We start from the raw sequence: 13497 nt of genomic DNA, 5'->3' as shown, positions 1-13497 counted from the left end.
TGTTCCTGTCACATTCAGCAGATAGAGACACGTAATAAGTAGGAGGGCTGTATTTAACCAAAGTTGGATTATGCAAGTAAGTACAGTAGAAAGAAGTTGAGGGAATATTCAAGGGGAGTGTTAATATGATAACTATGTAAACTAAGGCAAGAAGGAATGTGAGGATACGACAGGGTAATAGACAGTGAAAAGATGATAGTACAGGATTAGATGTCCTAGTGGGGCTGAAGGGTGATTGGTGTAAGAAAATTAGAGAGGGTGAGTTGGGAAAGATAGGTGATGGTGATCAGAGAATGGACACCTGAAACTGAGCTCATCATTAATGATAGGCTCAGCTAGAGTTCTTCATTGGAACTATAGAAGTCAGAAAATGAATTGATTGTTTGCTTACTTCTCCCAGTTGTGATAACATAGCTGGTACCATTTTAGATGCAGGGGACAGAAATTGATTTATAACATTTGGTGGGTGCCTTAGGGCATTAGGCTTACTCCTCTCTTGGAACCCCGCTGGTGAAAGGCTGAGATGGTAGGAGCCATAGGAATTAATAAACGAGACCAGGGAACTGAGAGGCCGGAGTACTAGATGGATCATATCTTGGGTTGAAGTTACAAAAACTGCAGCTTCATATGGTTCAGTCTAATATGTAGATATTGAAATCACCAAGAATGGTGTCAAATGGGGATGAGAATCCAGTTGAAGAGGTATGCCAGAGAAGGCTTGGATTTCTTTTGGTGCTCAAGGTAAACAGAATTGAGGCATAATAGGATTGGTCCTGGTTAATCTCTTGAAAGAACAGCACTATCCAATGGGAACTTGTGCAATGATAGAAATGTTCTGTATCTGTGCTGTCAAATATGGTAGCCACATGTGGCTATTGAGCGTTTGAAATGTGGCTCATAGGACTGAGGAATTCAATTTTTTTATTATTTTTTGAGACAGAGTTTTGCTCTTGTTGCCCAGACTGGAGTGCAATGACATGATCTCGGCTTACTACTACCTCTGCCTTCCAGGTTCAAGCGATTCTCCTGCCTCAGCCCCCCAAGTAGCTGAGATTATAGGCGTGCGCCACCATACCCAGCTAATTTTGTATTTTTACTAGAGACAGGGTTTCACCACATTGGTCAGGCTGGTCACGAACTCCTGTCCTCAGATGATCCACCCACCTCAGCCTCCCGAACTGCTGGGATTATAGGCGTGAGCCACCGCACCTGGCCCAATTTTAAATTATATTTAATTCTAATTAAGATTTAAATTTAAGTAGCCACGTCTCAGAGACTGATAGATAATTTTGTTTTTGTTTTTGTTTTGTTTGAGACAGAGTCTCATTCTGTCGCCCAGGCTGGAGTGCGGTGGTGTAATCTCGGCTCACTGCAACCTCCATCTCCCGGGTTCAAGCAGTTCTTCTGCCTCAACCTCCCAAGAAGCTGGGATTACAGGCACTCACCACCAAGCCCGGCTAAATTGTCTATCTTCAGTAGAGACAGCGTTTTGTCGTGTTGGCCAGGCTGGTCTGGAACTCCTGACCCCAAGTGATCCGCCTGCCTTGGCCTCCCAAAGTGCTGGGATTACAGGCGTGAGCCACCTTACCCAGCCAATAATTTGTTCTAATAATAGCCTTTAATTGAGACTAGTCTCTGAGGTCATTGGTTGTAGGGAGGCAGGCAGCATGGCTACCTCACTGTGTGCAGGTGGAGCTCGTCTTCCCTTCTTTTCCTTATATCCCACTGAAGAAGTGCTAGGCTGAAAGAGGGGTGATCTTAGCAGGAAAAGACACAACTCTGTGGCTTCCCGTTATTTTCTACTGAGGTGGTTTTGAGGTTGAGGGAGACAAACTGAGAAGACTTCAACCACTTGTCATTCTGTCAAAACTCCCTTCTTTGTGTATATAATTTCTGGTCTCCTCAAGGAATCATTGTCTTTACAATTTATAGTACTAGGCCATATGTTTTTTATTTCTGATTGCTCCTCTTCTTTGAATTTTGGAAACAAATGTGTTGATGTTTATATAGTATTGATAATTGTTCTGTAATGCCTAGGCTATTTACTTGTCCATTTTATTTGTAAAATTTAGTATGGAAACCACTTAAGACTAAGATCTAACCCAAATTGTAGGCTAGCTAGTGGTCACTGGTTCCACGGATGAGTTTAAGTCTTTGGATAAGGCTAAGAAATAAATCTGGAAGAAGAATAATGAAAATTATATAAACAAATAGTAAGTGAATAAAACTAATGTTTACTGAGTGCTTTCTGTGGGCTGGATACTCTTACAGCATCTGATATGATTGTTACCAAAACTCATTAAGGTTAAATGCAGTTATCTCATTCAACAGGTAAGGAAATTGTTACTCAGGTTACAGAACTTACCTAAGGCCACACAGCTAGTAGAGGCCCCACCTGGACACCTACTGTCCAACTCTAAAGCCAGTGAGTGCCCTTCACCACAAGGCAATACTGATTATTTGTATCTTAACAGTGCCAAGCCACAGTTGTAAGTACAACTCCTTAAAGCAGTTCCCATGCAGTGGAATATAAGCAGCAGAAGTAATGGTCATATGTTTATTGTCATCTCTCTCAGCTTTCAGTGATACCTCTTCTCTTCTACCTTTCCCTGGTAGTTGTACTCAGACCCCATTGTTCTTTTTTGAAATCTGTGGCTGCTGTCATCGGCAGTTTGGTTTTTGGATATATGTTTCGTAATGAATTCTCTGCCTGCAGCTAGTTTAAATAGCTATCTCAACCCTCATAAACCACAAGTACTCCTTCAGAGCAACCTACATACACTTCTCCGCTCTTTTGTAGGGGCAGTAGGTTTCAAAGGAAAAACAGCGGCAAGCCCCAGTCCAGTCCATTGTGATCATAACATTTAATAGAATTACTGTATAGTCCTAACCATCTATCAATATCAAGTCTCTCCCTTCAAATTCTCTTCTACCTGCCCACTCATTTACCACTTACCACTTTTTCTCTTCTCATTCTTTAGCTTCTTATTTTCCAGGAGAGGCAGCCTGCTCTTGTAGAAGAACATATGCTTCTGTAAAGTTAGATTTGTATTGCATTCCTTGTACTTTTTTTTTTTTTTTTTTTTTTTTGCTTTGTGACCTTGATCAGGTTACTTAATATTTCATTTACAGTCAGGCGCAATGGCTCACGCCTATAATCCCAGCACTTTGGGAGGCCTAGGTGGGTGGATCACAAGGTCAGGAGTTCAAGACCAGCCTGCCCAAGATGGTGAAACCCCATCTCTACTAAAAATACAAAAATTAGCTGGGTGTGGTGGCAGGCGCCTGTAATCCCAGCTACTCGGGGGGCTGAGGCAGGAGAATCGCTTGAACCTGGGAGGCAGAGGTTGCCGTGAGCCGATATCACACCACTGCACTCCAGCCTGGGTGATAGAGTGAGACTGTGTCTCAAAAAAAAAAAAAAATTATTTACTATAAAATAGAAATAATGATATATTCTTTGTAGGGTTGTTGTAAAGATAAGAGATATTTCTAAAGTCTCTGGCACAAAGTAGGTCCTCATAAAACAAGAGCTCTTTTTTCCCCTAGAATCTATTGATACAATTTAATTCAGCAAGTATTTATTAGCATTTAATCTGCCCTAGACTCTGCTGAGGATGCTGAAGAGAAAAAAAAAAAAAAAGAAACAAAATAAAACCCAGAGTCTCTGAATTCAGAAAGTTGCATGGTGTAGAAGGAAGACTGACATATAAATGAATAGGAACAGAAATGTGCTAAATGCAGTAGTGGTATATGGACAGTACTAGAATCAATTAATTCTTTTTCCAACCCTATCTGTGGAGTGGTTTCCAAGTATTTCTTTTGGAAAAATATGTGATAGTCAAGATGGGGGACAAGTAGAGAAAGAAAAATAAAAAATAGAACTCCTAAAGGATTCTGTAATCTTTGAGGTGCCAGCCTTTTAAGAATGGATTTTAGCAAGGCACTTGAAAAATCTCTCATGAAGTCCTTGTACGTAAGATAGAGAGAAGTATGGGCTGGTTGATAGAATAGGAGGTGGATTTGAGGCTGGTTCTGTCCTGGATGTTTTTCTCCTGCAGTACTTTAATTTTACTTATAAAATCTCTGCATTGGAAGGAACCTTAGATCATTTAATCTGTGCCTGACTCTATATAATGTGATTCCCCCCTTCTAATTTTTAATTTGATTTACAGAAAAGTATACCGTGAGAAGTATGCCTCCTTCCTCTTCCAGTCTTCAAGTATTCCTGTCATCCTCCCCAGAGGCAAACACTATTATTAGTTGCTTGTGTGTGATCTTGTTTTATTACGCATATCTCTTTACACCTTGAGTTGTAGTTATTTGAGTGTGTATGCTGTCTCCATTAGTAAACTGCACTCTCCTTAAGAGTAAGGACAGTGCCTCATAATTTCCTGTATCTCCCCAAATTACTTGCACATTGAAGATTGTCAATAAATGTTTGCTTGATGAATTATTTAAAGGAAAGTTGGACCAGAGAGAAGACAGGCTTCTCTGGTAACATGTCACAGTTTTGTCCTTGGCCATATCCTTTACAACCATTTTTCCTTAGTGACTTGGATGAAGATGTAGAAAGTATGGTTGTCATATATGCAGAGGACACACAGCTGAGAAAGAGAGCTAATACCATCAGATGACAGTCAAGACTGCAGACGATCTCAATAAATAGGAATGTTCAGCTGAAAAGAACAGGGACAAATACAAAATCCTGTGTTTAAGGGGAGAAAAAAAAATACCCAGCAACTTAGTTACCAAAGTACAGAATTAAGATACTTGTCTTGGTAACATTGTATGGTATGGTATGGTATGGTAATTTTTTGAGACAGTCTAGCTCTATCACCTAGGCTAGAGTGCAGTGGCGCTATCTCAGCTCACTGCAGCCTCAACCCTCCTGGCTCAGGCGATCCTCCCACCTCAGCTTCCTGAGTAGCTGGGACTACAGGCAAGCACCACCATGCTGGCTAACTTTTATATTTTTTGTAGAGACGGGGGTTTCACCCTGTTTCCCAGGTTGTTCTCGAACTCCTAGTCTCAAGTGATCTGCCCGCCTCAGCCTCCTAAAGTGTTGGGATTACAGGCGTGAGCCACTGCACCCAGTGATAACATTTTATTTGACGATAATTTGGGAGGGTAGGGGATGGATCTTAATTTCCTTTAAGTTCAGTTTAAGCCAGTAGTATACCAGGATTGTCAATAAAGCAAACACAGCCTTGACTGAGTCAGTAGAATATGAGTCCACATGGGGTAGCCCATGGTTCTTCTGTTCTTTTTACTAGTTGGATTGTTTGTTGAATATTGGATTCTGTTTGGGGTGCTACACATATTAAGGAAAACTGACAAATTGGATTATATGTCTAAAAGAGGTTAATTAGGAAGGTAAAACATAAGTATAGGAATCAGATCTAGATTCTATCCTGGGTTTTACTATTTAGTAGTTTTGATAGCATGGTGAAGTCAATTCCTCTTAGTTTATTTCCATACCATTAAAACCAGGGAATAGTAATAATGCCAATCTGGAGGGTCATCATAAGGATTAGAGCTAACTTAGGCACTCAAAGTTTTGTCAATCCAAATCTTAATAGAATAGCCGTAGTAACTAGGTATAGTTCTTCCTTTGATGATGGTTGCATTTTAGTGAGGCAGAAAACCAAGTAAATCCAAGATTTTGTAATGCAGCTTGTTAAATGTTCAAAGAGCTGACTTGTAGAAAGGCCGGGTAAATGTATTCATATAGTCCCCAGTAAATGCAGATTGAGGCAGATTGCAATAGAATGGATTTCCCTAGGGGGAAGTGAATTTCCCTCAGTGAAAAGATACAGCCAAGTTGGCCAGGCGCGGTGGCTCACGCCTGTAATCCCAGCACTTTGGGAGGCCAAGGCAGGTGGATCGCATGAGGTCAGGAGTTTGAGACCAGCCTGGCTAACATTGTGAAACCCCGTCTCTAATAAAAATACAAAAAATTAGCTGGGCGTGGTGGTGCGCGCCTGTAATCCCAGCTGCTCAGGAGGCTGAGGCAGAAGAATCACTTGAACTCGGGAGGTGGAGGTTGCGGTGAGCCGAGATCGTGCCATTGCACTCCAGCCTGAGCAAGAAGAGTGAGACTCCGTCTCAAAAAAAAAAATACAGTCAAGACCATATGATTACTTGTCAAGGATGTTTATAGAAGGCATTTTTGTATGAGTAGGAGGTTGATCTAGAAAGGTTAGGCAAACGGTGGCCAGCCATGGGTCAAATCTAGCCAGATACCTGTTATTGTAGATAAAGTTTTATTGGAACATACTCATTTGTTTATGTATAGCCTGTGACTGCTTTCCTGCTAACAGTGCAGAGTTGAGTAGTTGTGACAGAGACCATATGTCCTACCAAGACTAAAATATTTACTCTCTGTCTCCACAGATAAAGTTTGCTGACCCCTGGACTAGATAAATGCTTCACAACCTAGGTTACTCATAACCCTGCTAAATTATCTGTTGTGGGGATTTCACGTGTTAGGAGGAAAGAAGGCAGAATTTGAAGTGAAATTGTCGTAGTTTTTCTTGTTATGCAAGGAATGAACTGGAAAACACTTGATTAAATAACCTCCAAGATCTTTTAAGAGACTGATTTTATAAACAGATGTCTTTTGGTGTGAGACACAATGTATTTGTGTATCATTTGGGCTAAAGCCATTTATACCCATTAGAATTGGGAGGTGGTACTAGTGTAGTGAGGAAAAACTGGTTGTATTAACTGTTCTGAGCCACAGTTTTCTCACTGCAGAACTTTTCAGAGTTTTGTAAAGATTGGAGCTCATGTAGGCACTCAGATGGCTATCATTACTATATTTCATAGAGGACCTCACTTGAGTGTGTGTCATACCAGATAGAATTTTGCTTGGGAAAGTGTAAATCCCTCCCTTGAGTGCTGCAAGCTGGGATAGTACACAAAAACTTTTTCTTGGTGTGGAGTAGATCTTTAGATCCATGGCTTAGCATACAGCAGAATATCTTGTGGCGGACAGAATATTGTCAAAACATTTATTTTGGTGCAAATGTTACAATCGCTATTCTCAATGCTAGAAAGATTGAGACTTCCCAAACAATGTACTTCTTCCAGTGGGATAAGGTTTTAAACTTTGCTTCTTCCTGTGCATTTTGTCTTTTATATTCAGAGTCTACTGGCAGCTAACTATGTGTATATATATATTTTTTTATATTTAAAGTATTGACTCGGAGACAAAAAGAGGCCAAGACCAAGAATGACAGTGGGGCAGCTGCCCAGACTTCTCTAGACATTGACAAGTAAGTAGGTATGCTGCATTCACGGAGCTCTTGTATAACATACCATCGTTTGGATTGAATAAAAAAACCAGTTCCTGTCTTACCCTGTATTTCTTTGGCCTGCCAATTGCTTCATTGCTTGGATGCCTGAATTTTCTTTTCTTCTCTTTTTTCTTTTCTTTTTTTTTTCCTTTTCTTTTCTTCTCTCTCTCTTTCTTTTTTTTTTTTTTTTTAAGACAAAGTTTCACTCTTCTTGCCCAGGCTGGAGTGCAATGGCATGATCTTGGCTCACCATAACCTCTGCCCCCTGGGTTCAAGCGATTCTCCTGCCTCAGCCTCCCAAGTAGCTGGGATTACAGACATGCACTACCACACCCAGCTAATTTTGTATTTTTAGTAGAGACGGGGTTTCTCCATGTTAGTCAGGCTGTCTCGAACTCCTGACCTCAGGTGATTGGCCTGCCTCGGCCTCCCAAAGTGCTGGGATTACAGGCGTGAGCCACCATGCCCAGCCCTGAATTTCTTTTTCTTATTCCTAGTCTCTATCAGTGTAGGTGGCCTTTGTATCCCTTTTTAATTCTTAGGTTTCTGTTTTCTTTAATTTGCTTATTGGTATTTGGTGCTCTTTGGGAAGCATTGAACATTTTATATAATAGCACAGAAGTTGAATTGCAAAAGGTTGGGCAATATAGAAGACTTTTTGGTTGTGTGTTGCAGCTTGACTGAGAAAGCTCGTTCTGAGGAAGGGGTCAAAATCACAATTCCCAATTAATTATTCAGCCCCATTAGCAAGTAACTAGTCTGACTATGGTCTTATAGGTAATAATTGTCAGAAACTAGATTTGCCTGACTCATAAGATCCCCTTGGTTTTAAGAAGCTAAAAAAAATTTTCCAAAGCATGCTATCTTGGACATCAAAGATAGCACAAAGGTGCTGCCTCCTGAAAGTAATGGCATTACCAACAGTAGATTAGAGCAGTTACTAAGCAGAAACTTTTATCTTTGAAACACAGATCTTAGACCCTGAGTTTCAGGGCTGTCTTCCCTAATTTAGTTGAGCAGAGGTGATGCTTTGGAATCTTACTGTAGTGTAGACATTCGTCTAGGAATTCCTCACATTGTACTGCAGTAATTTTGTTTTTAAAAAAGAACATTTCTGTATTCCTGGTTAGTCTGAGTTTTTTGAGAGAGATACTTGCCTTAATTCATGTTTATATCCCCAGCTTCTAATAAAATGTATCTGAGACAGCAATAACAATAATAGCTGTTTGCTTAGTGGCTAATATTATGTGCCAATCATTGTGCTAGGTGCTTTGTTTGTAACTCTCACTGTAGTTGATTTAAGGTAGTTATTCTTTCGTTTTTTAAATAAGGAAACTAAAGAGAAATTATGTGTAACTGGTTAAGATCACTGCAGCTAGAAGTGATAAAGTCTGTCCGACTCTAAAACTCCTACCTCTTATGCAGTACTTCTGTCTCTCGTGTAGTAGAGAATTAATGTTTTTTTGCATTAATTGATAAACCTTGAAAGGTATACTGGTCTAGCTTTTCTCTTAAGGCAGCATTTTGCTTGCATTCTTCTGGATAATTAAGTATTTGAGACACTTATTTCTCCTATTTTAAACATCTTCAGAAAAAGTCTTCCTTATAGCTAATCCAAGTCTCCCTTGCTGTAGTTACTGAATAATAATGGCCAGAAAGAGATGTCCAAGATAGCATGCTTTGGAAAATTTTTTTTAGCTTCTTAAAACCAAGGTGATCTTATGAGTCAGGCAAATCTAGTTTCTGACGATTATTACCTATAAGACCATAGTCAGACTAGTTCCTTCCTAATGGAGCTGAATAATTTATTGAGAATTGTGATTAAAGGGCCTTACACAGGTTCTCACCACAGAGAAAATAATAAATACTCATTTTTTTCTTTTACCCCCAGTGATTCCATTTTTACTGATGCCCAGTACACTTTACCTCAAGGACCTACTTTTCCTCTCTTTACCCAAACTCTACTCTTCTAAAAAGATAAAGATAGCTATGCATATAAAATTACACAAAAGCCTCTGGCAGAACCACATGGCTTTTAGTAACTTCTTAGTTGGTGTTGCAGATTGTAGAATTAAGGAAGTCAGCATATAGACAGGCTTGATTTACTAATCAGACAAGTTCATCTACCCTGGTAAAAATGTCAACTTAATTTAATGCTCTTGGTGCTCCCTTTTCTGTTGAAATTTTAACTTCTCTTTGAAAAAACTATTACACTTAATTTTGGAAGAGTTTGACAGAATATTTTATGTCTGAAGAGCAATCAGCATTGTTTGAGATAGTTTGAAGAGCTGATTTCATTACCATCCCACTGCTGCAACAGCAGGGTACAGAGAAACAGCCCGGGAAAACTGCTAATCACTCAGTCCTTTTGATTGGCATTGGGTTAGTTTTATTGGTGATCCTGCTGAGTGAATCTGCATTGGTTGATATGTCTCCTCCACAGAATAACTTTGGGACGTAAAAACACAATTTGAGACATATCCAGGGGCCCAGAGGCAAAAGCGCATCTTAAAACTGTGTTTTCTTCCTTTTTTCTTATTGGCTAGGAATGAGAAGTGTTATCTCTGTAAATCCCTGGTCCCATTTAGAGAGTATCAGTGTCATGTGGACTCCTGTCTCCAGCTTGCAAAGGCTGACCAAGGAGATGGACCTGAAGGGAGTGGAAGAGCGTGTTCAACTGTGGAGGGGAAGCGGCAACAGAGGCTGAGGAACCCAAAGGTATGTGTAGAGTGTTTTGGGAAACACCCTCCTAGTTGTCAGTTGTAAGAGGCCACAGTTTTGTTCTGGCTTTTCCAAAACTCTTCTCCCTCCCCTCTTCCCTCTTTATCTTGAAACAAGATTTGTGCTTTTTTAAATTATTTTTCTTTTTAATTGAAAAAGTAATACATGTTCATTGTAGAAAATACGGAAAGTTCAAAAAAATACAAATAATCAGGGGAAATCATCACCCATAATTTAGCTACTCAAAGATGATAACCTTTAATGTATTGGCCTATTTTCTTCTGGTCCTTTTTTCTATGCATTGTTAATGTAATTAACACTATTCTCCCTCTCTCCTCCCTTCTCTCTCTCAATATATATATACAATAAGCACACACACAACATACTATGTATCTAGTACTGTATGTATACTATATTCTGCATAGTACTCGATATGTAGTTTTCTCACTTGCATTTATGAAAACTTAAGGTGTAGTGTAAACATCATTTTGGGTTTTATTTTTTAAAATTACTGTTAATGTTTATATCACACAGATGTTCATTTAACCATACACCTATTATTGGACATTTTGGTTCTTTAGTGTTATAAGATTGTATTTAAAACATTAATCAGTCTTTGTACCACTGATTATTGCCTTAGAATACATTTTCTGATATGGAACTATTAGGTCAGTGGATGTACAAATTTTAAAGTGTCTTGAAACCTGCCAAATTGCTTTCCAGAAAGGATATCCAATTTATAATCCCACTGTCAAGAACATATGTGAGATCAACTCTGTCGAACTCCTTAGGAAGCTGCCAGGTCTGGGCCCTGGTCACTGGGAAGGATGGATGTACTTTCTGGGCCTTGTAATTAGAGATCAGGAAGAGCAAGTCTTGGCTTAGAGATGAAAGATAAAGCAGCAGCTCCATATTCTAGGGTTACCGACAAAGGAGTCACTGTACACACTAAAATGGGGAAGCCATTGTCTGTCATGCCAGAAGAAAGAGACCTCTCTCTGTGAATGGGGTGATTTTGAGGCGGAGATTTGGAGTTATGGTTTATAGGTAAGCACTTATACAGCCAGTTTATTCTGGCATCACTGCCTGTAGACACTACCTTAAAATTTATTTTCTGTTTTAAATCCATGATACTCTGGGCATAGCGATGTATTCTCTTCATTATAGTTTGCTTTTTTTTGTGAAACCCTCATTTATTAGAAAGCAAAAGACTTCCCTAGAGCTGTGGCTCCCACACCTTTTCTCTTCTGTGAACATATGTGATCTGGGCCGTGAAAGTTGTATTTTAGACTCTGCCATGAAGTAACCCTTTCATCTATTTTTCTCTGTTACAGGAAAAAGGCCACAGTGAAGGCCGACTCCTTAGTTTCTTGGAACAGTCTGAGCACAAGACTTCAGGTGAGGACCCCAGGACCAGTTTTCTGGGCTTCTGCCTAAGGCCTTTCAGTGAAGATAGCCATTGCCAGCCCCCTGACTATTTGCTGGGGTTATCTGGGTACACACGTGATCCAGTCAGCCAGCCTTTGAGACTCAATCTAGGTCATCTCTCCTTAAGGAAGGTAGGGCAATATGCTGTCTTATTCATCCTGTGTTTCATTTCAGGCTCTGTAAATCCTTGGATCAGGACAGCCTGTTGAACTCAGAAAAAACACTGTCAAAACACAGGAGAATACGACAAGCCCCAAGTATTCCTTCTAAAGGAGCAGGCACAGAAAACTATATATGCAGACATTATTGCTTCTTGCTATTGTTTTGTGCATCATTCATATGTTGCCTTTAGCTTAGTGTTGCAACCTGTGATCCTGAGGGTTTGTGCGTAGTATTTAGGGAGCAGTAGAGTAGATTGATTAAGACCATTGCAGGGAGTTAGTAATGCCAAACCTCATAGATTGCAAGAATTGTATCTGGTAAAGCTCCAAACATATTCCCTGGCATAAGTAGGCTCTTGATAAATGTTAGCTGCTATTATTACTGTTGTTATTAGTCGCTATTGTTAAAATTCACCAGATGTGGATGGAAGAGGAGCTTTTGCTTAAGCCTGGTGAGATGTGCTTACCATCTAGTTCTAATAGTTCATTCCCACCAAGCAAATCTGTTGTGCCTTCTGATGACTATAAAAAGGCAGCCTCTCCCAGCCTCATATCGTGCTGTCTCTAGATCACCAGTTTGTGAATCTCTGCAAGTGGCAGATTTCCCTTGGCAACTTCCTTGTTCCTCAAGTCCAGAATTGAAGTAGATTTATTCAGAGGTTGTTCATTCAAAAGTGTTCATCTGAGTGCCCCTGCAGCTGAGTCTGTTGGACACTAATGCTCACATTCGGTGGGTTTAGGGGATTGGGGATCTGTGCTACCTGGATAGGCCTGATGAGAAGCAGTGCCTAGAGCACAGGAAGCAAAAGATCAGTGAGAAGTGGTATTATTACCAACACTACTACCAACATTATTATTTTTTCTCTCATATTGCAGATGCAGACATCAAGTCTTCAGAAGCAGGAGCCTTCAGGTGAATTGGATTGTGCACTGAATTGTGGCTGTCAGCATTTCTGAAAAGTGCAGGCCTTGTCCTGTGTTCTGTGTGTAGTGTGATACTCAAACTGTTGCAGTAGAAATCACTGTGGAACTATTATTACCTCTCTCTCAGTATGACTCTGTGCTCCCCATTTAGCTAAAGATTGGATAGCTCAATTCATTAATTGTGTTAAAACAAGCAGAGTGAAAGTTATGTCTTATTCTTCTCTACCTCTCTATCCCCATCCAACCCTGGTTTTCTGACCTGGATTCTCAAGCAGCTTGGGAATTTGGATCTGAATTCTCATTCTCTCAATGGCCAACTTTAAGTAGTATATGATTTACCTCATCTGTGAAAACAGAGTGATGATATGTGGTGGGATTATTACAAAGATTATTTGTACTAATAATCCCCTGATATGTAAAATCTCCCGATGCAGTGCATAGCATATCCTTGATGCTTAGTAGGTGTATATTGAATCTGAATTTTTTTCCTTCTCTAGGGTGCCCTCACCAGGGATGGAAGAGGCAGGCTGCAGCAGAGAGATGCAGAGTTCTTTCACACGTCGTGACTTAAATGAATCTCCCATCAAGTCTTTTGTTTCCATTTCAGAAGCCACAGATTGCTTAGTGGACTTTAAAAAGCAAGTTACTGTCCAGCCAGGTAGTCGGAAACGGACCAAAGCTGGCAGAGGAAGGAGGAGAAAATTCTGAATTTCTAGGGTCCGAAAGTTGACAAAACCATTAGTAGGAGGGGTGGGCCATGTTCATTAAGCCATAGTGGTCCCTAGTTCATTGTTGAGCAAGCTTTAGCCCTGCAGTTTTCACCAGCAGCACCCACTCAGCATTCTGGTTTTTATGTTTTTTATGATCTATGCAGACAACTGTGTATTCTGTTTTATAACAGTTTTTTTGAATTTACTTACAGTTAAAAAATTTAAATATATTTATGTTTGTACGAAATCTTA

General features: G+C 40.0%; 1 protein-coding gene across 12 annotated transcripts in view; it reads left to right on the top strand.

Annotated features, from left to right (window-relative positions):
- Positions 1-13492, top strand: part of UIMC1 (ubiquitin interaction motif containing 1) — a 124996-nt gene extending 111504 nt beyond the window's left edge. For 11 of the 12 annotated variants that reach the window (XM_063642521.1, XM_063642527.1, XM_063642524.1 and 8 more), the window contains 5 exons: positions 7202-7280; positions 9848-10019; positions 11357-11420; positions 12488-12524; positions 13033-13492. In XM_063642521.1, coding sequence (XP_063498591.1) covers positions 7202-7280; positions 9848-10019; positions 11357-11420; positions 12488-12524; positions 13033-13243 — 563 coding nt within the window. In that variant the 3' untranslated portion in view covers positions 13244-13492. Of the gene's footprint in view, positions 1-7201; positions 7281-9847; positions 10020-10941; positions 11263-11356; positions 11421-12487; positions 12525-13032 lie in introns of those variants that run through there. The other variant, XM_063642523.1, reaches the window with a different exon arrangement.
- Positions 13493-13497: the final 5 nt, after the last annotated feature.

Source organism: Symphalangus syndactylus, chromosome 7, assembly GCF_028878055.3.
Source record: "Symphalangus syndactylus isolate Jambi chromosome 7, NHGRI_mSymSyn1-v2.1_pri, whole genome shotgun sequence".
Taxonomy (NCBI): Eukaryota; Metazoa; Chordata; class Mammalia; order Primates; family Hylobatidae; genus Symphalangus; species Symphalangus syndactylus.
Note: the sequence above shows the minus strand (reverse complement) of the source record. Positions and strands in the feature narration are given on the sequence as shown.